The 26,303-nt window shown below is 39.6% G+C and overlaps 2 protein-coding genes across 10 annotated transcripts; one reads left to right on the top strand and one right to left on the bottom strand.

Annotated features, from left to right (window-relative positions):
- The first annotated feature begins 11,077 nt into the window (after positions 1-11,077).
- On the top strand, positions 11,078-15,015 carry LOC126618796 (peroxisomal membrane protein 11D-like). Of its 9 annotated transcripts, none has more exons than XM_050287009.1 (10): positions 11,109-11,240; positions 11,330-11,353; positions 11,550-11,664; positions 12,419-12,619; positions 13,816-13,890; positions 13,973-14,047; positions 14,143-14,223; positions 14,323-14,397; positions 14,501-14,674; positions 14,786-15,015. In XM_050287009.1, exons 4-10 carry the CDS (start codon positions 12,428-12,430, stop codon positions 14,819-14,821), a joined length of 708 nt encoding a protein of 235 aa, XP_050142966.1. In that variant the 5' UTR covers positions 11,109-11,240; positions 11,330-11,353; positions 11,550-11,664; positions 12,419-12,427; the 3' UTR covers positions 14,822-15,015. The 9 variants fall into 9 exon arrangements, with proteins under 9 accessions (XP_050142920.1, XP_050142957.1, XP_050142933.1 ...); XM_050286992.1 differs by having other exon boundaries at positions 11,110-11,240; positions 11,555-11,664; XM_050286976.1 differs by lacking the exon at positions 11,550-11,664 and having other exon boundaries at positions 11,102-11,240.
- Positions 15,016-15,865: 850 nt separating this feature from the next.
- LOC126618788 (F-box protein At4g00755-like) lies at positions 15,866-20,176 on the bottom strand. Its single transcript, XM_050286956.1, has 6 exons — positions 20,013-20,176; positions 19,232-19,417; positions 18,517-18,936; positions 18,263-18,426; positions 17,770-17,888; positions 15,866-16,393 (listed from the first exon to the last, which is right to left on the bottom strand). Exons 2-6 carry the CDS (start codon positions 19,356-19,358, stop codon positions 16,123-16,125), a joined length of 1,101 nt encoding a protein of 366 aa, XP_050142913.1. The 5' UTR covers positions 19,359-19,417; positions 20,013-20,176; the 3' UTR covers positions 15,866-16,122.
- Between the last annotated feature and the right edge of the window lie 6,127 nt (positions 20,177-26,303).

Here is a 26,303-nt window from a genome sequence, read left to right as displayed (position 1 = left end):
ATATATATATATATATATATATAGAAAACAAATGCCCACTCACTGATAAATAGCAGGATCGTAGCCCCCTTGCTTAGCTTGTCCACGCTTGTCCTCGGGGTACGTCTCACCTACATGCGATATAACTAATTTAACGTTAATTCAATAGCACATAAACAAAGCCTAGAATTAATTCCTCATACATTGCTCAAATGAGGTGTTTGAATATACCAACGTGATCTACTCAACAACACAAACACCCCCATATTTTTACAAAACATTTTGGACCTCGGACGTGCCGCCATGCGCTGACCAAGGCACGGCCAGACGCGCCCCCACGCACAGCTAGTGCCTAATGGAATCCAAGAATATTTCGTCCAAACCGACGGAATATACCGTTAACTGACGGAGTTAACGGCGTTACCTGACGCCGTCACAATAACTTTGACTGAATGTTTGCTTTCTTTTCTAGTCACCTTTGTCGTCCGTCACTATCTAGTTCGCTGGTTTCTGGAAAAAAATTACCGGATTTCTAGAAAATTTTTAGATCTTCATAACTTTGTCATTTCTTAACCAAAATCCATGAAATTTATATGGATTTAAAGCCCTTGAGGAGTAGAACAAGTTCATACCTCTTAGAAGTCCAAAATCAAACTAAAATTAGCCTGAAAATCCCTCAAAAGTTCAGGCCAAAACTGAAACTTATCGAACTCACTTGTTCCGACGTCAACTTCACTCCAAACTTACTCTAGTGTCTCCATGGAGTTGTGTAGATGTTTTCTCGAGCCTTAAAATCTCATAACTCAGCCACGATCACAACGACCCAAGAACCACCGAGTCGGCGTTCACAAGTCCACGAGTTAAAACTCGTCAAAACCCTAAATAATTTGTATGGCTAGATTCGTGAAGTCAAGATAAGTTTGATGGTGGTATTTATAAGTTCAATCTATGACAATTTGGTGATGGTTGTGCTGTGGTAGGTGCCTCGGGTGTAAGAAGAACAGAGAAGAAGGTGCGAGAATGAGATAGAGAAAGATATATGTTCTGATTGGCAGAGAAGAGAGAGAGAGTAGTTTTTAATTGGTCCAAAAGAGAGAAAATATATATTGGCTAGGGAAGACATAAACTAAAATAATTGGTAGACAAGGATAGTAATAAAAATAATATAGAATTGCATATACATCCACATCGCTAAGCCAATAAAGGCAATATTGTCACTTTACACACTAGAAGAGAACATATATATAATAATTTGGGACGGGTCGTCACAGTCTACCCCCCTTAAGAAAATTTCATCCCCAAAATTCCTACACATTAACAACACGTTAATAACCATAAAATAGACGTGGATAGCATACCCTATTCAGTTTCCCAGGTAGCCTCCTCAACTGAATGGTTCCTCCATAAAACTTTCACCATATGAACATTCTTGTTTCGGATAACCTTATCTTTCCAATCCAAAATCGTCCCCGGCTCCTCATCGTAGGTCAAATCCAAATTAATCTCCAGTGGCTGAGGAGGAATTACATGCAATGGATCAGAGACATAGTGACGAAGCATAGACACATGGAAAACGTCATGTACCTTTGATAACTCTGGAGGTAGCTTAAGCCTGTATGCAACTTCACCAACTCGCTCAGTGATCCGATACAGTCCAATATACTGAGGACTTAACTTACCTTTCTTACCGAACCGTACCACGCCTTTCCACGGAGATAACTTTAGAAACACCCAATCTTCAACTTTATATACTCTATCAGTAGCATGTTTATCGGCGATACTTTTCTGTCGATCCTGGGCCGCTTTTAGGTTAGCTTTAATCACCTGAATATTTTGCGTGGTCTCATCCACAATCTTAAGGCCCACTAGCACTATTTCACCAACTTCAGACCAACATAACGGGGTACGGCATGGTTTACCATAAAGCGCCTCAAAAGGTGACATGCCAATGCTAGAATGATAACTATTATTATAAGCAAACTCGATCAAAGCTAAACGCTTATGCCAAACATCGCCAAATTGCAAAAATGAGGATCTCAGCATATTTTCTAGCGTCTGAATGGTTCTCTCAGATTGTCCATCCTTCTGAGGGTGATAAGTCGTGCTGTAGAGCAATCTCGTACCGAGGGCTTTTTGGAAAGCTACCCAAAATTTAGAAGTGAACCTGGGATCCTGATTAGAAATAATACTAAGCGGAACACCATGATATTTGACAATTTTTGAAATGAACCGTTCTGCCAACTGACTCAACTAGGAATTTTCTCGAACGAGTATGAAGTGTGCTAACTTGGTGAGTCGATCAACTATCATCCAAATACCATCATAACCATTCTGCGTACGAGGTAATTTGTACACGAAGTCCATGGTAATATCTTCTCATTTCCATTGAGGTACAGGAAGTGGCTGTAATAACCCAAAAGGTTTCTTCCTTTCTGCCTTAACTTGCTGACAAACCGCACAACAACTTACATATTCTATGATTTCTCTTTTCATACCAGGCCAATAATTGAAGGGTCGAATGGTGTGATACATCTTCGTACTCCCAGGATGCATTGCATAGGCTGAAATATGTGCTTCATCAAGTATATATTTGTTTAATTCTACTATGTCCGGTACCTACATCTGATCACCTTGCATAAGCATACCATCAGGTCTCCAAATCCTGAGGTCTTTCTTTTTCCCTTTAGACACTGCTTGTATTAACTCCTAAGATTCCGGATCATTCGCCTGAGCTTCAAGTACACGATCCAACAAAATTGGCCGGATCATTCGCCTGAGCTTCAAGTACACGATCCAACAAAATTGGCCTAACTTGAAAATTAGCAAGTAGAGCTCCTTGGTATTCTTCATCTAATGTGACTCTAGTAGATAGCAACTCCGTCAAGAGTGGAACATTGCATGCATAAAATGTGTTGAGTCGACCCTAGGATTTCCTGCTTAAAGCATCAGCTACGGAGTTTGCATAACCAGGATGATACTTGTTTATACCATATTTAGGGCCTCGTATTTAGATCTTGTATAAATACTCGGGGGACTTAAATGTAATTATGTGATAAAGGAAGGGGCAAATATGTAATAAGTGAGGAGTCCTTATTCTATAAAATGACCCATCATCCTCACAATTAGGGGAGGGCATTTGAGAGGCCAATTCCTAGGCCCTCTCACCCCCTCTCAAAGCTCTCACTCTCAGAGCTCTCTCTTCCTCAAATAAATACATAATCAGTGTGGACGTAGCCCAAACCTTGGGGTGAACCACGATACATCTTGTGTTATTTACATTTCTTGCAGATTCACGGTTTGATTTACGGTGTTCCAAGACCTTCGGTTTTGTGCATCAACATTTGGCGCCGTCTGTGGGAATCGACACAAAAAATCATGTCTGTTCTCTTTCATTTTTTTTCACCTCCGCCGTGAATCTGCAGAAACACCAAACCAAAATCCCAGTCCCATCTCTCTCCCTCTACCTTATCTCTCATCAGCAAATTCCAATCCTTTTCACTCATTCTCAAAAAAAAAAAAAAAAAAAAAAAAAAGCTTCTGCATTTTTCACAATCTTGAAATCCTCCATTTCTCCAGTCTTCAAGGTCACTCCAAATTATTCAAAATACTTGTTTTGGGTATTTTTTCTTACCTGGGTTTTTCTCAGAGCTTCCTATAATTTTCTCGACATCCAAACAGGTTGTCATTAAGGGTGAGAGGATGTCTTAGGCCATGGCTACACTTCAGAGCTCCATGACCTATCTTTCTCTCTCCTCTAACTCCTTCCTTGGCCAACGCCTCTATCAATGCAAGAAGTTCAATTGGATAATAATGTCAAATTGCTGAACTGCCCTGGTGTTGTAATGCTTAGATCTAAAGAGAACGATGCCTTTATAGAGAACGATGCCTCTATAGCACTACGAAACTGCAAAAGAATTGAGAAGTTAGAAGATCTAATTACTCCGGTAAAGGAAATTTTGAAGCTTTGCCCAGAAAGACTTTTGGTGACTTTATACAAGCTCCCAAGTTTCGATTCAGTTGATGACTTTCTGCATAAGGTGGCTACAGTTAAAGGTAAGCTAAGTTGATGATCAGCGGCCTGTTGAGGCTGTTGTTGCTGCCCTCGTTCCAGTCGTGCAGCACGATTCTTGCGGCAGTGCCAATATTACCCTAGCAACTAGCTCACAATAGCTGGAACCGGAATCCCACCTCATGATTCGACTCGGAAACCGGGAGAACCCCAACCTCCTCCGAATTCTCCTTCCCCGGTAGATCGAACCACGACCCGAGCTCACTGACTCGGTCATTTAGGCTCTGCAGGAACAGTTTACCCCCAAGCCTCTTCTCTTTCACCGAATCATCCCGTACGAAAGACGTTGGACTCAACAACTCCAACCGTCTCGGAGTGAGAACCCCGACAAAGTAGAGATAGAAGAACCATGAAAGCGTTGACGAAGAATGAGCTGACAGTGGCGGTGGGGTTTGTTATCTTCACAGTCATGATTTCTGGCTTCGGAGCCTGGACCGGTGAAATCCACGGCATAGTAGATGTCTGTTGCGACTCCATCGTAGGACCCGAAGATCATGTTCTAGAAGGTGCTGAGTGGCAGAGACGATGCCCAAGAGTGACAGGTGGGATGCATGCCTGGCGCGACCTATCAGCAGCTTCCATGAGCACTGCAGCCATCTTGGGGGTGGTAGCTTAGGCGTTAAGTTCACTTATAATCACCCCAATGGCTTTCCTATCATCGACGGTGTCACTGCTGGAATTTCGGGGTTCACTGGCCTCACCAGATTTATTTTTTACTTTTTTATCATGACTGTCATTTCAGTTGGACTCATTGCCAAGACGGGGTTTACAGTTTATTCATACTTTGATAGCTGGAGCCAGATTAGACTCAACGGCTTTCTGGGTGGGCTTTCGTCATTCGTGCTTTTCTGGACAGTCACATATGACATTGTGCATATATTCTGAGGGATTATCTGCTATGTCTCGAATGTGGTGAGAACGTGCTCAAGCTAGGCCCAAATACTCAAGAAATCAGATGTGCAGTGGAAAAAGAAAAAAGTATAAGTAAGAAAAAGAAAAAGGCGGAGGACCAGAGATAATTGCGGGGGACTCGTGGACCATGCAGAAAAGAAGAAAAGGAAAAGCAGAAAGGAAAAGAAAAGGTAAAAGCAAAAGCTTCTACAGCCATCTGCCATACCCACCTTATGCAGCAGTATTTTTGAATGATGTAATTTATTTTTCTTATCTTTCGGAGACATCTGTATAAACCCCATCAGAGGGTAATAGTTAAAAAAAACGGCAAAACCCAAAATAAATGGGCTGGAATGTTGTGTGGAGGGCGAATGCCCATAAGCCTAAAACAGCACCAACCAGGCGACCAAAAGTACGCCCAGTACTACAAAAAATTATTCGGCACCCCGTCGCTAATACCACCAACTAGGTGATCAAAAGTACGCCCAGTACTACAAAATATTATTCGGCACCCCGCTGCTAGTACCACCGACGAGGTGATTAAAAGTATGCCCAGTACTCCAAAATTATTCGGCAACCTGCCACTATTACCACCAACCAGGTGATGAAATGTACAACCTGTACTCTAATATCATTTGGCAACTAGCCATTCATGCCACCAACCAGGTGATGAAATATACAACCCGTACTCTCCTTCATGCCACCAACCAGGTGATCAAAAGTACGCCCAGTACTCCAAATTATACATGAGCATTACTCATGTCATTCATACATAAACATTCATGAGCATCACTCATGACAATCATACATAAACATTCATGATCATCATTCATGTCAACATTCATGAGCATTACTCATGTTAACATTCATGAGCATCACTCATGACAACATCCATGAGCATCATTCATGTCAATCAACATAAACATTCATGAGCATCACTTATGTCAATCAACTTCAAAAGCTTAATTTACATAGCTTTAGCTTCAAAAGCTTCATTTACAGAGTTCTAGCTTCAAAAGCTTCATTTACAAAAGCTCCAGCTTCGAAAGCTTCATTTACAGAGTTCTAGCTTCAAAGCTTCACTTGCAAAGCTTCACCTACAAAGCTTCAGTGCAGGGTATACAAATACCGCCTCCGAACAACCGCCACTTCGGCCCATACATGGATTCAATTTGAAATCTCCAGCCAACATACTCTATTGACCGAAGACTTGGAGGACTACATTATGTACCATATATTGGGCCTCAACTGGACCTCATGAAAAATACTTGGGGGACTCTAGCCCATTATTTATGTATTGATGAGCGAGCCCTTATTTTATAAAAGGGACTCCCTCACCATTATTAGAGCAACATCAACTCTAGCACATTATTCATGTATTGAGGAGCAACCGCCTTGCCGCGAGCATCACTCCTAGCCCATCACTTATGTATTGAGGAGCGAACCCTTATTCTATAAAAGGGACTCCCTCACCTTCATTAGAGAGCAACGCCGCCAGCTGAACAACCGCATCGCCGTGAGCATCATCCTAACCGATCACTTATGTATTGAGGAGCGAGCCCTTATTCTATAAAATGGACTCCTTCACCACTATTAGAGAGCATCGCCGCCTACTGAGCAACCACATTGCCGCGAGCATCAACTCTAGCCCATAATTTATGTATTAAGGAGCGAGCCCTTATTCTATAAAAGGGACCCCCTCACCTTCAAGCGCCACAAACCGAGCCAACCAAGGCAACATAAGCCACAAGCCGAGCAGCCTCGCAACATATGCTACGTATAGTTGAACATCATTTCACTTTGAGCACCACCTCATATCAAGTATCAGTTCAAGACGACATCTAGTTACTTCGGCCCACACATGGACTAAATTTCAAGTTTCCAGCCAAAAGACTCTCTTGACTGAAGACTTGGGGGACTACTGTTTATACCATATTTAGGGCCTCGTATTTAGATCTCGTATAAATACTCGGGGGACTTAAATGTAATTGTGTGATAAAGGAAGGGGCAAATATGTAATAAGTGGTGAGTCCTTATTCTATAAAAGGACCCATCACCCTCACAATTAGAGGATGGCATTTGAAAGGCCAATTCCTAGGCCCTCTCACCCCCTCTCAAAGCTCTCACTCTCATAGCTCTCTCTCCCTCAAATAAATACATAATCAGTGTGGACGTAGCCCAAACCTTGGGGTGAACCACGATATATCTTGTGTTATTTACATTTCTTGTAGATTCATGGTCGGATTTACGTTGTTCCAAGACCTTCGGTTTTAGGCATCAACAATACTCAATCGTACAGTTATAATCACTGAGCAACTCAACCCATCTCTACTGCCTGAGATTAAGATCTTTCTGAGTGAAAATGTATTTGAGGCTTTTATGGTCAGTAAAGATCCTACACGTTTCCCTGTACAAATAATGCCTCCAATGCAAAGATAATAGCGGCTACTAAGATCATGAGTGAGATAATTCATTTAGTAGGGCTTTAGTTGTCGTGAGGCATACGCGATTACTCTACCATGTTGGATTAATACACAGCCCAAACCATTCAAAGAAGCATCACTATAAATCTCAAAGTTCCCACTATCATCCGGAAATGCCAACACAGGTGCATAAGTGAGACAATACTTCAGTTGCTGAAAACTTCGCTCACAATCATCATTCCACTCAAATTTAACTCCCTTTCGGGTTAACCTCGTCAATGGCAGAGCTATAGCTGAGAAATCTTTCACAAAACGTTGATAGTAGCCGGCTAGACCAAGAAAACTCCGTACTTATGTGACAGTACAATGTTGTTCCCAATTCTCTATTGCAGCTACCTTCTGAGGGTCTACAAGAATACCCTAGGCTGATATCACGTGTCCTAAGAACGGCACTTGATCTAGCCAAAATTGACATTTACTAAATTTAGCATACAACTGATGTTCCCTCAACTTCTTCATAACTAAAGTGAGATGTCTAGTATGCTCCGCCTTTGATTTAGAATATACCAAAATATCATCGATAAAGACAATGACAAACGTGTCAAGGTACGAGCGGAATACCCAATTCATCAAATCCATAAAAGTTGCTGGAGCGTTCGTTTACCCCGAATGGCATCACCAGAAACTCGTAATGACCATAACGAGTTCGAAATGCTGTCTTCGGGACATCCTTATGCCGGATTTCTGGAAAATTTTCAGATCTTCATAACTTTGTCATTTCTTAACCAAAATCCATGAACTTTATATGGATTTAAAGCCCTTGAGGAGTAGAACAAGTTTGTACCTCTTAAAAGTCCAAAATCAAACTAAAATCGGCTTGAAAAATCTCTCGAAAGTTCCAGCCAAAACCAAAACTTCTCGAACTCACTTGTTCCGACGTCAACTTCACTCCAAACTTACTCTAGGGTCTCCATAGAGTTGCGTAGATGTTTTCTCGAGGCTTAAAGTCTCGTAACTCGGCCACGATCACGACGACCCAAGAACTACCGAGTCGGCGTTCACGAGTCCACGAGTTAAAACTTGTCAAAACCCCAAATAATTGGTACGACTAGATTCGTGAAGTCGAGATAAGTTTGATGGTGGTATTTATAAGTTCGATCTGTGACGATTTGGTGATGGTTGCGCTGTGGTGGGTGCCTCGGGTGTAAGAAGAAGGTGTGAGAAGGAGAGAGAGAGAAAGAGATCAGTTCTGATTGGCAAAGAAGAGAGAGATAGTAGTTTTTAATTGGTCCAAAAGAAAGAAAATATCTATTGGCTAGGGAGGATAGAAACTAAAATAATTGGTAGACAAGGATAGTAATAAATATAAAATAGAACCGCATATACATCCACGTCACTAAGCCAACAAGGGCAATATTGTCACTTTACACACTAGGGGAGAAAATATATATAATAAGTTGGGACGGGTCATCACATTCCCTCTAAACCGTAAAACTCAAATAAAAAGTGTACGGAGTGAACTAGCGGAAGAGAAGAAGAAGGAAAAAAATAATATGGTGTCCACAGTAGGGATAAAATTACCTTTTGCAATTACAAAACTAAATCTTGGTAGCGAAATTGGCCAATTATAAAAGTTTGGGTCGTAGTCCACTAAAATTAAAGTTTTAGAGAGAAATTGGTCAATTATAAAAGTAAAGAAGGTAATTGGTAAAATTAAAATTCATGGGAAAATTTGACAGCTCCTTACAAATTTAAAGAAAATATCAGCAAATATCTCAAAATAAAAAGGAGGAACCAAAGAAATGAAAATAAGATGGTGAGGAGGAAATACTTCAAAAGGCTGAAATGGAGTTTAATTCCAAGTGTGGTTGCATCCAAACGTTCAATGTTCACATGTAGTGCCACAAACGTCCAATGCTCTATCTCAATACATCACCACCAGAACAAGAAAACTAGATAAAGTTTAAACAACACAGCAAATGAATTTTTTGATTAAAAAAAATTTGCCAAGAAAATTGAAAAACCAATCAAGCAATCTGAAACCTTTATCTAAAACGTATTCTCTCTCTCTCTCTCTCTCTCTCTCTTTCGTTTTGCACGAATAACTTTCATTTGTGCTTAATACAATTAAGCATTGAAGTCCAAAGTTAGATAAAATCATCTCAAATTACAATTAGACATTAAACTTATCCTAAATGTATGCAAAGAGTTTGCAACTCCTTAAGAACATTGAGCTCCTGCATTCGAGATTTCGAGTTCGACTCTTCTTCCTCAATATTGTTCCTCTTTTTTTGTCCAATTTGTCAATATTAAATTGTATAAAAAAATTTATCATAAATATGTGTCATCATTGCCAACCACGATTGTCAAGTGTAAGACTTCAAATTCAATTAAATAGTGACAAAAAACTAATTACAACATAGATGGTAAGTCAAAATTTCATTGTTCAATAATAATACATGAGAGACTTTTTCAATGTTAGCAATCTTTTCACTTCAATTATATCATTCTACCTTCTCGACTCTAATTCTCACTCTACAGTGTTGCTTGATGATTGGAATCGTTTACTTTCTAAATCACTCCTTAAAGATCAAGTTTGCAAAAAACCAACCAAATCAAAAAACATTTAATTGTTCGATTAATTTTGTCAATACATATTTAGAGTTTAAATGAGAAACAAAGTTCTTCTATTTTCTGGATCATAACTATTATATGAATAAATGATTCCAATTATTAAGCAACGAAATGAGGGGGACTGAAAATCTAGAACCAGGTTCAACCGTTCAAGTGTGAAAGCACATCAATATGAAAGCACATCAATATTTTGGGACCATCCCAATTTCATGTACTTTACCTATAAATACAGAATAATGTAGGTTATTCCAATATTTTAGATGTATTCAAATGCTTTGAATAAAACACTTAATATATTTTCAATAACATGCATATATTTTCTAGTATATTTGAATTTTTAACCGTTAAATCTTTAGTCAAAGATACAAAATGTAACAATTAAAAATATTAGAATATAAGATACTTGGTAGCACCATAGACTTTTCAAAATGATTGACTTGGAATATAAGATAGTTAGGGGTTGTAAGTTTGATCACATTGTTGACAGCTGAACTAATTTATAACTTGGTATTATCTCTGGATTGTTTATTTTCTTGACTGTACAAATCATCCTTGTGATTATTTATGTGGTGGAAAAATTCATAATACCCGGTAGTTTCTTTTTTTATTTTTTATGAATAATGTTAGGGAAATTAAATTTATAGATAAAATTTGTAAAACTAAATAACATGAAAATTGATGATTGAATTATTATTGGAACGTTGTGATTCAACAAACTTCAATGTCTAAAATATGTGTAATTTTCTAATTCACATAGATAAACTAAACAAAATTTGAATACAAAGTTCGATGAGGAAATGAGATTGATAAAAAAAAAAGCAATCACAAAAGTATTTTTACGATTTTTTCACCACAAGAAAAAAAAAAAATATAAATAAATAAATTGTAGAAAAATTGATACCTTGAAAAAAAAAACTAAAATAAATGTTCTTTCGATAACATTAAATAAATTAAAACGATACAGAAATAGAAATAAAATAGAGAGGGGAGAATGGGTGCAAAAGCAAAATGCAATCCATGATGATGACATGTGTTTTAAGATATATGAATATTTTATTAAAGAAATGAACATAGTATTTTGTTTGTACATATCGGAAAGCAGAGGACCAAACAAGCCATTATCAATTTATCACGGCCTATCAAACACAAAAAAAAACCAACAGTCTCTCTCTAAACCAGCAGTCCAAAGGTTACCCCTTTCCAGTTTTTGCTGTTTCGAGGTCATTTCCTTGGCACTCTCTTCGGTACTCTCTCTCTCTCTCTCTCTTACTTTCTGGATTTATAGATGGATTATCACAAACTATAGACCTTTGATTGTCATCCTGCACTCTAGGAACCAGAAAGAACACAGCTTTAGGTACACACACTCTGATCTGAATCTCAAGCTTTAATCTTTATTTATTTATTTTTGTGATTTTTTTTTAGTTTTGATGATTTGGCTGGTGGGTTTTGATTTGTATGATCAAATTTTGATTTGGGTTATTGGGTATTTCTTAATTTTGTTCATTTCGTTGATTTGATGTTGTTATTGATTGCTCACGAGCTGCGGAAAGTGAAGGAAAAAGAAAATTGATTGCTGTTGAATTATGTGCGTGTGTCTGTGTGTGTTGGAGCGAGAGTTCAGCTGGGTAGACTACAGAATATTATTGCAAAATTTGGATTGACAAGGTAAATTATGTGTGTCTCTGTGTGTGTTGGAGCGAGAGTTCAGCTGGGTAGACTACAGAATATTATTGCAAAATTTTGGATTGACAAGGTAAAAAGATAGATATTGTATATGATTAGTGAATCGTTTTGCTTTCTTTGTCACGGCAATTGTTTGCTTCTGAATAATTAAGGAAGTTGAACAATACAAAATTATAGTTGTTAGATGCTAATTAAAGTATTTGTATGTGTTTGTGCCTGTGCGCGCTTGGCTAGAATTCATCTGAAAGGGGTATTGACTGTATTGTATATTCATAGTGGATAGACTAGTTTGCAAGATTTAGAGCTTTTTGTTAGACTGCCAAGCAGAAAAGCTGAAAATTGTGTATAGTCAATACGGTTTTTTGATCTCTTTGTAATGAATCTATATGATTATTTACAGTTCTTATATGCGCCTTAAAAAGCTTGTGCAAAATTTATAGAGTTTTTCAGATGGTGGGGATGAATACTTACTTTCGTAACCAGATTGAACTCGGGGTTAGAAATCACAAGTATATCAACGAATAGTTGGCTTATTTCTTTTTATGTCATAACTTAATTGAAAATTAAAGAAACTGATTTCTTGACTGATGGTTAGAATAATTATTTTGGGAAAATTAATGTGTTGTATATGTGTATTCTTTACATACCATTTTACTGTGTTGATTTCCATGCTATCAGTTGCTTCCCAAACTTGTTTCATATTACAATTTACTTGTATTTCTTTCCTTAGGTCCAGGCATAAAAGATGACTACACTAGATGCAGCTAGAGCCGAACTTGCTCTTGCAGTTCTGTATCTGAACAAGGCTGAGGCCAGAGACAAGATATGCAGGGCAATACAGTATGGTTCAAAATTCTTGAGTAATGGAGAACCTGGAACTGCCCAAAATGTTGACAAATCAACTAGCTTGGCAAGAAAAGTTTTTCGCCTTTTCAAGGTTAGGATTTGTGCTACATATGCCCTTTATTATTGTTTAAAACATTCTTTGTGGCTATATGCTCCTTTTAATTTTTTGGAAGAACCAGAGGGAAAAAGGGATAAGGCCTCCCATGAGGCCTTCCTTAAGTATTTTTTATCCTCTCTCTATGCTTAGTAGGAGGACCTTTAGGGTTTGTATTCAATTGAGATTTTGAGGGATTTTAATGGATTTATGAATCCATGGATTTTGATGGAGTTTAATTAAGGGGTATTCAATTGGGATTTTGAGGGATTTTAATTTTTTTAATGAATCTAGAGGTATTCAGTCAAGATTTTAAGTGATTCTCTGAAATTCAATAGGTATTCAATCAAGATTTTAATATAGTTTATTAAAAGGGAATAAATCCTTAGAAATCTGGGTGTATTCAATTAAGATTTTAAATAAGTTTATAACGTTCCAGGTGTATTCAATTAGAATTTGATTTTAAAGAATTTGAAAAAAAAAATTGAGGAATTAGAGGGAATTGGAGAGATTTCCTAGTGTATTTTAAGAATTCACAAATCTCATCTCTCCCTATGAGATTTCGAGGGAAATGAATCAAAACTGTACATGAATCTCTACAAATCAATTAAACTCCTTAAAAATCCATAGATTTATAATTCCATTGAAATCCATAGATTTATAATTTGTAGAGCTTCCATGTAATTGATTCAATTCTCTCAAAATCTCAGGGGGAAATGTGAGATTTGTGAATGCTTAAAATTCATACTATGGAATCTCGCCAATTCTCTCAAATTTCTCAACTTTTTAAAGTTCTTTAAAATAAATTCCTTATTGAATACACATGAATGTTATAAACTTCTTTAAAATCCTAATTTAATACACCCGGATTTTTAAGGATTTTAATAAACTGTCTTAAAACCCTAAGTAAATACATGTTGAATTTCAAAGAATCACTTAAAATCCTGATTGAATACCCCTAGATATTTTTTTAAAGAATTAAAATCTCTCAGAATGTTGCCACTTAGTTTTACAGTCTAGTGGTATTCCTCTTCACTTATAAGTGAGAGGAGTTAGGATCGATTCTTGCCAAAGGCGAATTTGAACCAAATTTTTGTGGTACACCCTAGTTTTCTAAGTGAAATATGTCATAGAACTTGAATTTCAAGCCTTTCTATTCTTGAACGTTTTAAGAATTGTCTGCTTGGTTCCAGTTTATCAATGATCTGCATGGTCTTATTAGTCCAACCGCTCCAGGAACTCCTCTTCCGCTTGTTCTGCTAGGAAAGGTATGCATATAATCTACTTCCAACTAGAAACGAGATTCTTCATTATTTTTTTTTAATGACAATCTAAACTGATGCTTTACAGTCCAAAAATGCATTGCTGTCAACATTTCTGTTTCTTGATCAAATTGTCTGGCTCGGTAGAACAGGTATATATAAGGTATGTATGATCACATACTTTTTCCATACAATTGTTCTCTATTGGGTTCTGTGGCAATTTGTGGGGTAAAAGTTTAGAAATTGTGTTTGCTATAGAACAAGGAACGTGCTGATCTGATTGGCCAGATCTCTCTTTTCTGTTGGATGGGATCCTCAATTTGTACCACTTTGGTTGAGGTTCGTTGCTCCCTAACTATGCTTCCCTTACTAGTACATATTGTTTTTTCCGAGATATACATGGCATGAAAAATGTATTCTAATTGCTTCCTAAATCAGCTTGGGGAGATAGGAAGGATTTCTGGACAACTTAAAAAGTTAGAGAAGGATCTGAAGAACAGTGAGAAGTATCAAGTATGTTGACCGCATACCTTGTAAATGCTATGACCATAAAATAAGTCGTGATGGTTCAGAATGCGACGTTCTTTACAATTTTCGTGTGGCTTTGTGACTGCAGAATGAACAATACCGTGCTAAACTCAAGAAGTCAAATGAGAGATCGCTGGCCCTGGTTAAAGCAGCATTGGACACAGTGGTAGCAGTTGGGTTGCTTCAGTTGGCACCTAAGAAAGTTACTCCTCGTGTTACCGGAGCCTTGGGATTTACTACTTCTCTGATCTCATGTTATCAGGTTTTTATACTAGTTTCTTCCATGAACATTTGTTGTTATGAATATGCAACGGATCCAAAGGCGTTTTTCCTTTTGTTTTTTTACTGAGTCTCCTTTGCTTCTGTGACACAGTTGCTTCCAGCACCGGTGAAGTCCAAGGTTCCCTAAAGATCGAAGTCCTGTTTGCTCGTTGTGCTTCAGTGTCCGTATAATAATTGTAGTATTTGTTAGTGCAAACGTTTGAGCAATTTGAACACCTTCACCATTACTTCGTTAACGTCCATAATGCTCTGTGCAATAGTAATAAATTAAATAATATATGTTTTTTCATTTACATGGATAACGAAGTAGTCGTTTGACAATTGTATTTGCTGAAACCTCAGCAGCATGCTTTCGTTAGGGTTTACGTTATCAGCAGCATTACTTTTTATTTCCGGTTAAACACGTCTCAATCGGTGTATTTACGGGATGCTTATGGCCTGTTTGGTATTCAACTAAAAACCTTTAGTCATTCTTAAAAACAACTTAAAAGGAATTGAAAACAGGTTTTTCAGAATCAAAAGATTTTATTTGGTTCTCGACTTCCCCATCTCCTCCCTCACGGTTGTAGGCACCATCCAAAACCGGCAACTCCCCTACCCTTTCCGCGTAGCAACAACTAAGTGGAGCTACGGCCGAGTTGAATCGGCACTCGCGGAGAACACATATCAACGCTGGCGGTGGACTCGAATCGACGCCCAGCGGAAGGCGGGACTTGATCGACGCTGGCAGCGTAGATTACAAAGAGAGGGAGATGAGCGGGAAGAGGGTGAAGGTGAGGGTCGGTCTGTAGCGTTGTGTTTGGAGGTGGTTGTGTTTTCTGTATTCAAAACCTTTCTTCATGTTTTCTGTGTTTCGATGAATTTGTTTCATCAAAGGTGCAAGTTTGATTGGAAGATCTATTTCTAATTAGAAAATTCTGAAATCTGAACGTTTTCGAGTAAAATTGAATGGGGTTCAACAAACATCCCTAGTTTAACTGGAAGTATTGCTCTATTCGAGTAAAACCGAACCGAACAGAACAGTGACTTCGGTTTGGTTTACAGTTTCGGCAAAAAATCAAACCGAACGAAACTGAACCCACCCATAATTTCAGGTTCTAGACGGGTTTTAGAGTTCAAATAAAAAACCCCTATTTTCAATTCTCAAACAATGAAATATACACCAAAAACATGATGAGAGAGTTCTTAAATATTCAAACACCTCAAATATACAAGCAGCTAAAACTTGCATTTAGCAGATATTATCACTGTTTCAACACCTCAAATATAACTCTGCAGCAACTGTTTATGACATTATCACTCTCACTATGCCAGGGCTAATACACTCGAGAAAACTAGCCCCCAACGAGCGGAAGTCCAATTCAACGAGAGGATAGAAGCTACGGTTTAGAGACGATCAATGAAAAAACCGCAACTCTTCACATACAATTAGAGGAAATACTCTTCATCAGATCCCTCCTCTTCCTCCCATTCATATTCCTCCGCAATACCTTCTACATTCAAATTCACAACTGGCAACATGTCGTCTCTCATATTCTCCAAATTAACAGTGGAGATAACAACGGACTCATTCTCGAGGGGTTGGTTGTGCAACTTGGCCTGCACATCGTTCTTCAACACAAACTCCCCAGATGGTTCATGAATTTCAACACTAAATGCAGGCGATAATGGCTTCCCTTTGACTTCAACATGACACACACTGCAGCATGCAATAGATTGCAATAATGCGCACAAAATTAGAAAACATGCAAAATAACACTCTGCCATAACAAAATGGGTGATCGAACCAGCAAGTCAAAACAAAGAAATTTTAATTCCTTCTCGCTCATCTATCTCATCAAGGAATTCCCTTTCCTGGGGTAATGCTTCCATCTACAAAAGTTTTAGATTGCCATGTTCCAATCCCAAAACCCACATGTCATGACAGCAAAAACATCTACTTGGCCTAGTGATCCTAAAATCTTCCAAATCCTGCTCTTTCCCTCTATATTGTTCTACGTTTGTCAATTTCCAGTACATCAACAGACGATTGACCACCAAAGAATAAAAATTAAAAGAGGGTGAGGCTTTGAGATACACGATACTGGCACCTGGCGGGATTTGTCTTTCTTATTAACCGAAATATCAGATCATAACATGATCAGAGACAAATAGTACATTTCTAAACACTAAAAAGACAATATACAGACCGATGAAAAATAATTGAAGAAATGCATAAAAAAAGCAAACATGTTTCCTCAGATAATATATCATCAGGCATCAACAAACCCAGGCACAAAGACATGCACATAGTAGAACAAGCAAGCATCACTGATCAACTGAAGCTAAAACAAAGAAAACGAAAGTAATTGTTGTTCCAAAGACAAAAGATACAGAAAAGAGTTCACATATATAAATATTTCAGTTTCCCATCCTGCATATCAAAACAACTAAATCCAATTCATTTTCACCATTCCAACAAAAGTTATTCAACTTATCCTGCCAATTCATATCACCTTTTTAAGAATCTACAAGCAATTTCTTAATGTAGGGGAATTGGTCTACTAAAAAGGTCGTACCCAGTGCACAAGGCTCCCGCTTTACGCAGGGTCTGGGAGAGGTGAATGTCGGCTAGCCTTACCCCCATTTATGGAGAGGCTGCTCTCAAGTCTCGAACCCGAGACCGAACTTTACCATTTTGCTGGCTTACTACAAAAAAATTTTAAAGCCAAATATCCAACTGACAGAAAAAAAGTGATGCTATTACCACCACCAGTGTTTCCCATCCCATAATCTCTTATTCTATGTAACATTACTCAATCAGTATTATCACAGGCTTAATGTGCCTCACAGTCAAAGACAAGTATTGGACCAATAAAAGGAATGGAGTCGCAACATAAATTTGTAATTAAAACAATTGCAACATGATTCCGGTAGAAAAACACTAGTAACATTTCTATAATATTACTTAGTTCTCTCTTTAAGTTTGTCCTGTTAAATAATTTCATCAAGCTAGTCATTAACAAATCAATAAGTCATTGGGGTCAGCATTTGGGGGATGGTAATAACACTTAAGAAAACAAACGCAAAACTAACCATATATAGAACAATCCGTCCATTTCTTGTCTCTGAACTCTACCCAGAAGCTCAATCTGCAGAATTCCACCTATGCAAAGAACTGGTTCTGGAAGCTTAAAAGTCTGCAAGCGGTTCTCCTGTTTGTAAGGAAGCCATATATTAGCTTATTTAAGTCAAGTATCTAGTCAATCATAAACTTGAAATTCTAACATTTCAGAGCTGCATCAAATATGATACAAGTCATAATCTAAGACTTCAAATCCAGAATATCTGGTTTCTATACTGTAAAAATGTCTAGAATATCCAGAATTTTCAGTTTGTCCTTGTAGTATGAATTTAATGTCCCATTTTCTACGCTTAAAAGTTTCTTTATAAATTAGTGGAAACATTAGGAGTACGTCATTTCTTCCTCCCAAAAGGAGAGAGCATTAGTATTAAAGGAACCATTTCACAACAAATAAGATGCAAATGCAGAAAGGCAGTTGAGAAGTACAGATCAGGTGGAACACACCTGAGTCATTCGGAACACTTCTGAAGTGTAGGTCCATACAAACTTGTTTTCATGACATGATTCACCCTTTGAATCAACCTCTACAACCACAGGGGATTTGACATGACCCATTCGAAATCGCACAGCATTGGTTGAATATATTGGGAAACCTGCCTGGAAAAAAGCTGCAAATGGGAAAAGACAAAGAGACCCCAATCAGAGAAATTTAAAGGATAAAAGAATGGCAAAAACAATTTGGAAATTCAAACACTTGCCTTGGAAAGGATGTATGCTGATTTCATTAATTACAACCAAATCAGACACCAACTTGTATATCAGAAACTCAGGCACTGCGGGGTCGCTTTGGCCTTTACTCGACCAATACGAAGCTCTCCGTCCCACTAGGTCTCTTGGTTGTAGAGTATTGTGAATGCTTTCTTCCGGATGATTGTCAGTGCTGGAAGCACTGATTGCATTGGAAATAGAACTCCTAACATCAAAAGATATAAAACCACGAGCTAAAAAAGCATAGACCCTATGCTCCCTTTCCAAGGTTTCCAATTCCTTTGAATTGCTAGATCCAACTTCTGCAAACTCTTCTGCGTCGGGGCTGTTTAACTCAACCACACCAGCAACTCTAGATAACTGAGGGAACATTCTCAAGCACAGCTTTTTACAAAGACCATGTTCTATCACTGAAAAACATTAAAGGTTACAAACTCTTCAGTCTCGTTTAGTAATACAGGAGATATAATATTTAATAAAGGAATCAATCCATATATACAATACTGATGGAGAGCAAAGACAATAAGCGCATACTACTCACCACCTACAAACAACTTAAATATAAGCACTTAGGTGAAAACAACAATAAAAATCAACTTTATATCTTTCCTAGACTTAAACACTAAGCTACACATAATCACAATTGGACTCGCACATTAGTAAACTTAAAAAAGAAACCGAATATATGAAACCGATTCAACTCACCAAAATGACGCCAAGAGCGTGAGACAGAACCAACGCGAACAAGATCAGATGGATCGTCCAAACAAGTTAGGACCTTGAAGGACATGTCAGGTTCAAGCCAGTTCAAGAAATCCATACAAGGAACCATATCAACTAACTACGAGATATATAATAAACGAACCCCGGGTGCCTTGCGAGCCTCAAGACCTGATTTCAGATGGCAAGTGACCATCATCAATACACTACATAATGATAATTGAAAGAAGAAAAAAACAAAACAAAAAAAGAGTAAAGCAATTCATAAGTCATGCAGATTCTGCCATGTATAACGAAACAACATAAGCTATAAGTCTATCGAAACAGCAATCTAACAGGAAAAGCCAAAATTAAGCAAAATTAAGAAACGCCATTAGAAAACCAATCAAATTGATCACACTCCTGTCATGCATGGCATCAAATTTCACATCCACGACTGTAATTTAGTGTCGAAGATGGCGATGGTGATTAAGATATTGGTGTGTATAGGGAAAATTAAAAAAAAAATCATATTTTATTATAATATCACATCAATTACTGGAATCTAGAAAAAAAGATTGAATCTTGAAACCAGAATTCGTAATTGCAAATCGATATGTTGGAAAGTTGAAACAAATCGAGGAAATTGAAGGGAGCTGCGGGTGAAAAGTGAGTAAAAGTAGAACAGAGAAAAACTAGAAAATTGGAGCGATTTTATCTTTTCAGAAAGTCGAAAGCGCGCAAAGAGAAGGAGGAGGAGAGTAGGAAGAAACCACCGAATTCTGACCTTCTGTTGACGAGCAAAAGTGTCTCTGGAATGCCCGAATCCCTAGAAGGGAAAAAAGATTGGGATGGGCAGAGAAGGTGAGCGAGAGAGAGAGAGAGTGAGTCTTGGTGAGCGCCTGATAGAGATGGCGTGTAATTGATTGTTTCGGGATTCTTTTTACTTATTTTAGGACCCCTTAAATAATAACCTTTTTTTTTTTTTAATTTTTTTGTGCTTAAGCCTCTTTCTCATCTTAATTTAAAATGGAGTGGATTGGATTCCAGTCATTCGCTGTTTTTATTTTCGTAAGTGGGTCCGGGCTTTTTCTGGTCTAGGCCTCATCGTGCAGTTCTTCAATATTAAGGTTCAATCGTATCACCACCAATAAAAGAGGTTTGCCATCAAAGGGGATATTGTTTTTTTTGTATGTGACAAAATATCAGAAAGTGATTTATCTAAAGCTTCAAAGTAATGTTTATGAATCGTAGGTGCTTACAACAACAACAACAACAACAAAGCCTTTTCCCACTAAGTGGGGTCGGCTATATGAATCCTAGAACGCCATTGCGCTCGGTTTTGTGTCATGTCCTCCGTTAGATCCAAGTACTCTAAGTCTTTTCTTAGAGTCTCTTCCAAAGTTTTCCTAGGTCTTCCTCTACCCCTTCGGCCCTGAACCTCTGTCCCGTAGTCACATCTTCGAACCGGAGCGTCATTCGGCCTTCTTTGCACATGTCCAAATCACCGGAGCCGATTTTCTCTCATCTTTCCTACAATTTCGGCTACTCCTACTTTACCTCGGATATCCTCATTCCCAATCTTATCCTTTCTCGTGTGCCCACACAACCCACGAAGCATCCTCATCTCCGCTACACCCATTTTGTGTACGTGTTGATGCTTCACCGCCCAACATTCTGTGCCATACAACATCGCTGGCCTTATTGCCGTCCTATAAAATTTTCCCTTGAGCTTCAGTGGCCTACGACGCTCTCACAACACGCCGGATGCATTCTTACACTTCATCCATCCAGCTCGTATTCTATGGTTGAGATCTCCATCTAATTCTCCGTTCTCTTGCAAGATAGATCCTAGGTAGCGAAAACGGTCGCTTTTTGTGATCTTCGCTAGATTGCTCCGGTCATTAGTGTGGATAAATATATAAATGGATAGAGATAGGAAAGCAAACACAAGATGTACGTGGTTCACCTAGATTGGCTACGTCCACGGAATAGAAGAGTTCTCATTAATTGTGAAGGGTTTACACAAGTACATAGGTTCAAGCTCTCCTTTAGTGAGTACAAGTGAATGATTTAGTACAAATGACATTAGGAAATATTGTGAGAGAATGATCTCGTAATCACGAAACTTCTAAGTATCGGAGTGTGGTGTCGTCTTGACTTGCCTTATCTGTCTCATAGGTAGATGTGGCATCTTCTCTGGAAGTACTCTTCCTCCATCCAGGGGTGGTATCTTTAACTGGTGGAGATGCACAAGGTAATGTATCAATTTCACTTGAAGCTTACTTGTAGTTTCAGGCTTGGTCAAGCGCGATACAAACCATGTAGTAGGAGTCCTCCAAGTCGCCGAGCTAGGGGGTCTGCTGAAAGAGGTGACAGACAAGGTAAGCAATCAGAGCTCCGACTGATTGTTCACCTTCTCCCCATCTTGCAGCAGCATGAAGGATAAAGAGAAGACAAATGAGAAGAGATGATATGAGATACTTTTGCTTTTGAAGAAGTAACTTTCCACAGGCTTATTCTTGAACTGAGCTGGAGGGTTTTCTGGTTTCCTCCAGAGTATAAAGCCGGCTGAAGAATTTGAGGGTCAAAACAAGTCCATCAAATCTAGAGTACGTTCCACCCTGCTGATATGGGATACTTTTGCTTTTGACAGAGTAATGGATGTATCGGCACGTGTGCTGTTACGCTTGTCTCCACATGCTTCCTTGTATCCTTCGCACTTGCCCTATTTGTTCCTCAAGCAGATGCGGAATCTTCCCTGGAAACATAAGATGTTGAAGATGAGTACTCGAGAGCAATGCCAGGTAAGTAATCAGGTAAGGGGTTCCAGGCAGTCAGTTCCTGGCTGGAAGCTTGATTCCAAGTGCTGACTGATTGCTCTCTTTCTCCTTGTCTTGCAGGTAAAAACAAGGCCAAAGGAAAAGACAGGGAAAAAGCATGATATGGGATACTCTTGCTTTTAACCCTGATGATATGAGATATTCTTGCTCTAGTATAGCTTGTTTGCAGAGGTATTATCGGGGGGAAAGAAAGCTGAATATTTCGAAAGGCTTCGTTGGGAGTGCCCTCTCAGATATGATGAAGGGTTGAGCATTTTTGCAGGTCTGCCTGTCCGTTGGGGATGGAGGTCGACATATATAGGAGTCTCCCTAACAAGTAGTAATGCTATTCCTTTACCCTGCTTGGTCATAGCACGGTAGTGGGAGCTGCCAGTTTCACATGTTTTAACTCTGTCAGAGCACTTTGAAAAAGTGGTCTGTGGTATCTGGCTCTCGAGATTTGGAGAACGATGCCTCTTCGATTTTTGAGAAAGCAATCATGCTGGGGGTCTGGCTCTCGAGATTCGGAGAGCAATGTCTCTTCGATTTTTGAGGAAGTAGTCATGTTGGGAGTCTGGCTCTCGAGATTCGGAGGGCGGTGCCTCTTCGATTTTGGAGCAAGCAATCTTGTTGGGAGTGTTGTCTCGAATGTGAGTAAAGGTTGGGCAGGTTTGCTAGTTTACCTTGCCACGAAGCACAAAGGTTGACACACAGGGACTTTCCAATTATCCAGCAATGGTACTGTTCCTTTACCCTCTCTTCGATTTTGAGAAAGTAGTCATGTTGGGAGTCTGGCTCTCGAGATTCGGAGGACGGTGCCTCTTCGATTTTGGAGCAAGCAATCTTGTTGGGAGTGTTTTCTCGAATGTGAGTAAAGGTTAGGCATGTTTGCTAGTCTACCTTGCCACGAAGCACAGAGGTTGACAAACAGGGACTTTCCAATTATCCAGCAGTGGTACTGTTCCTTTACCCTTGTGGGTAATAATATGGTAGCTAGACCTTCAAAATTTATGTGTCTAAACTTTGTTAGTGTTGTTTCTTTGCTATTCTTTTACCTTTCTTGGTCAGAGCGATGTAGTGGGAGCTGCAAGCTTCACGTGCTCAACTTTGGCAGAGAACTTTGGCAAAGTTATCTGTGGTACCCATGAGCTATTGTTGCGTGTGGGAAGTGGGTGATTGAACAGTAAGATTCATGTGCTTTCTACTTCACCAGAAGTCTTCGACAGAATGCCCATAATTTCTGCAAAGCTGAGTGTGCGTGTGACAGGTGCTGACAAGGCTAGAAAAGTAGGTGCCGCTTCGATTTCTGAGATCGGCCCTCGTGGTCTCTGAGCAGCCCAGCTTTTGAGAAAGCGAGCGCCTCTTCGATTGATTCGGAGAACGATGCCTCATCGATTTTTTAGAAAGCAATCATGCTGGGGGTCTGGCTCTCGAAGATTCAGGGAGCAGTGTCTCTTCGATTTTTGAGAAAGTAATCATGTTGGGAGTCTGGCTCTCGAGATTCGGAGGGCGGTGCCTCTTCGATTTTGGAGCAAGCAATCTTGTTGAGAGTGTTTTCTCGAATGTGAGTAAAGGTTGGGCATGTTTGCTAGTCTACCTTGCCACGAAGCACAGAGGTTGACACACAGGGACTTTCCAATTATCCAGCAATGGTACTGTTCCTTTACCCTCTCTTCAATTTTTAAGAAAGTAGTCATGTTGGGAGTCTGGCTCTCGAGATTAGGAGGACGGTGCCTCTTCGATTTTGGAGCAAGCAATCTTATTGGGAGTGTTTTCTCGAATATGAGTAAAGGTTGGGCATGTTTGCTAGTCTACCTTGCCACGAAGCACAGAGGTTGACACACAGGGACTTTCCAATTATCCAGCAGTGGTACTGTTCCTTTACCCTTGTGGGTAATAATATGGTAGCTAGACCTTCAAAATTTATGGGTCTAAACTTTGTTAGTGCTGTTTCTTTGCTATTCTTTTACCCTTCTTGGTCAGAGCGATGTAGTGGGAGCTGCAAGCTTCACGTGCTCAACTTTGGCAGAAAACTTTGGCAAAGTTTTCTGTGGTACCCATGAGCTATTGTTGCGTGTGGGAAGTGGGTGATTGAACAGTAAGATTCATGTGTTTTCTACTTCCCCAGAAGTCTTCGACAGAATGCCCATAATTTCCGCAAAGCTGAGTGTGCGTGTGACAGGTGCTGACAAGGCTGGAAAAGTAGGTGCCTCTTCGATTTCTGAGATCGGCCCTCGTGGTCTCTGGGGAGCCCAGCTTTTGAGAAAGCGAGCGCCTCTTCGATTTCTGAGATCAGCCTTCGAGGTCTTTGAGCAGCCCAACTTTTGAGAAAGCAAACGCCTCTTCGATTTCTGAGATCAACCCTCGTGATCTCTAAGCAGCCCAGCTTTTGAGAAAGCAAACGCCTCTTCGATTTCTGAGCAGGCGCCTCTTCGATTTCTGAAGCTCCGTCGAGTGCAGATTTTTATAGGGGCTGGCATTAAGTTCCAAAGCACACTTGAATCTCCACCAGTAGAAGCTTCATTCTTGCACTTCTAAGATCTTGATTTGTCCGACCTCTTCTCTCTTCAACACCTTTGAAAATGTCTGGCCCCTCCGACCGTCGTTTTGACTTGAACCATGTTGAAGAGGCAGCCCCGCCTTCTCCAGACAACATATGGCGCCCATCATTCGTCTCCCTTACTGGTCCTCTTACCGTTGGGGATTCCGTGATGAAGAATGATATGACCGCTGCGGTGGTGGCCAGGAACCTTCTCACTCCCAAAGATAACAGACTACTTTCCAAACGGTCTGATGAGTTAGCTGTTAAGGATTCGCTGGCTCTCAGTGTTCAGTGTGCAGGTTCTGTGTCTAATATGGCCCAACGCCTATTTGCTCGAACCCGCCAAGTTGAATCATTGGCGGCTGAAGTGATGAGTCTCAAACAGGAGATTAGAGGGCTCAAGCATGAGAATAAACAGTTGCACCGGCTCGCACATGACTATGCTACAAACATGAAGAGGAAGCTTGACCAGATGAAGGAAACTGATGGTCAGGTTTTACTTGATCATCAGAGATTTGTGGGTTTGTTCCAAAGGCATTTATTGCCTTCGTCTTCTGGGGCTGTACCGCGTAATGAAGCTCCAAATGATCAACCTCTGATGCCTCCTCCTTCTAGGGTTCTGTCCAGTACTGAGGCTCCAAATGATCCCCCTCCGGTGCCTTCTCTTTCTGGGGCTCTACCGACTGCTGAGACTTCTCCTAAGCAACCTTTGTGAAGGCTCCCTCTTGTGTGTTTATTTGACTCATGTATATGTACATATTTGTAGCTTATCGGGGATATCAATAAATAAGCTTTCCTTCATTTCAACGTATTGTGTTAGATACACCAAAGCCTTCTTCGCTAAGTTCTTTGAATTTTCTTTTGTTGAAGCTTGTATGTTGAAGCTTTCTGAGTGGAGCATGTAGGTTGGGTAGTGTTCCCTTAATTTTTCGAGTGAGGAAAACTTCTCGATTGGAGACTTGGAAAATCCAAGTCACTGAGTGGGATCGGCTATATGAATCTTAGAACGCCATTGTGCTCGATCCTGTGTCATGTCCTTCGTTAGATCCAAGTACTCTAAGTCTTTTCTTAGAGTCTCTTCCAAAGTTTTCCTAGGTCTTCCTCTACCCCTTCGGCCCTGAACCTCTGTCCCATAGTGGCATCTTCTAATCGGAGCGTCAGTAGGCCTTCTTTGCACATGTCCAAACCACCGTAACCGATTTTCTCTCATCTTTCCTTCAATTTCGGCTACTCCTACTTTACCCCGGATATCCTCATTCCTAATCTTATCCTTTCTCGTGTGCCCACACATCCAACGAAGCATCCTCATCTCCGCTACACCCATTTTATGTACGTGTTGATGTTTCACCGCCCAACATTCTGTGCCATACAGCATCGCCGGCCTTATTGCCGTCCTATAAAATTTTCCCTTGAGCTTCAGTGGCATACGGCGGTCACATAACACACCGGATGCACTCTTCCACTTCATCCATCCAGCTTGTATTCTATGGTTGAGATCTCCATCTAATTCTCCGTTCTTTTGCAAGATAGATCCTAGGTAACGAAAACGGTCGCTCTTTGGTATTTCTTGATCTCCGATCTTCACCCCTAACTCGTTTTGGCCTCCATTTGCACTGAACTTGCACTCCATATATTCTGTCTTTGATCGGCTTAGGCGAAGACCTTTAGATTCCAACACTTCTCTCCAAAGGTTAAGCTTTGCATTTACCCCTTC

This window comes from Malus sylvestris, chromosome 1, assembly GCF_916048215.2.
Source record: "Malus sylvestris chromosome 1, drMalSylv7.2, whole genome shotgun sequence".
NCBI classification, from domain to species: Eukaryota; Viridiplantae; Streptophyta; class Magnoliopsida; order Rosales; family Rosaceae; genus Malus; species Malus sylvestris.
Note: the sequence above shows the minus strand (reverse complement) of the source record. Positions and strands in the feature narration are given on the sequence as shown.

What these genes read in the sequence shown, in the direction of transcription:
- LOC126618796 (XM_050286963.1), top strand. Translation starts at nt 12,428, where the DNA reads ATGACTACACTAGATGCAGCTAGAGCCGAACTTGCTCTTGCAGTTCTG. An exon ending in GTAGAACAGGTATATATAAG is followed by an intron (nt 14,048 to 14,142) that starts GTATGTATGATC and finishes TGTTTGCTATAG; the next exon opens with AACAAGGAACGTGCTGATCT. An exon ending in TTTGTACCACTTTGGTTGAG is followed by an intron (nt 14,224 to 14,322) that starts GTTCGTTGCTCC and finishes TTCCTAAATCAG; the next exon opens with CTTGGGGAGATAGGAAGGAT.
- LOC126618788 (XM_050286956.1), bottom strand. Translation starts at nt 19,358, where the DNA reads ATGGTTCCTTGTATGGATTTCTTGAACTGGCTTGAACCTGACATGTCC. An exon ending in CAGCATACATCCTTTCCAAG is followed by an intron (nt 18,427 to 18,516) that starts GCAAGTGTTTGA and finishes TCCCATTTGCAG; the next exon opens with CTTTTTTCCAGGCAGGTTTC. An exon ending in GACGGATTGTTCTATATATG is followed by an intron (nt 16,394 to 17,769) that starts GTTAGTTTTGCG and finishes TGCATGCTGCAG; the next exon opens with TGTGTGTCATGTTGAAGTCA.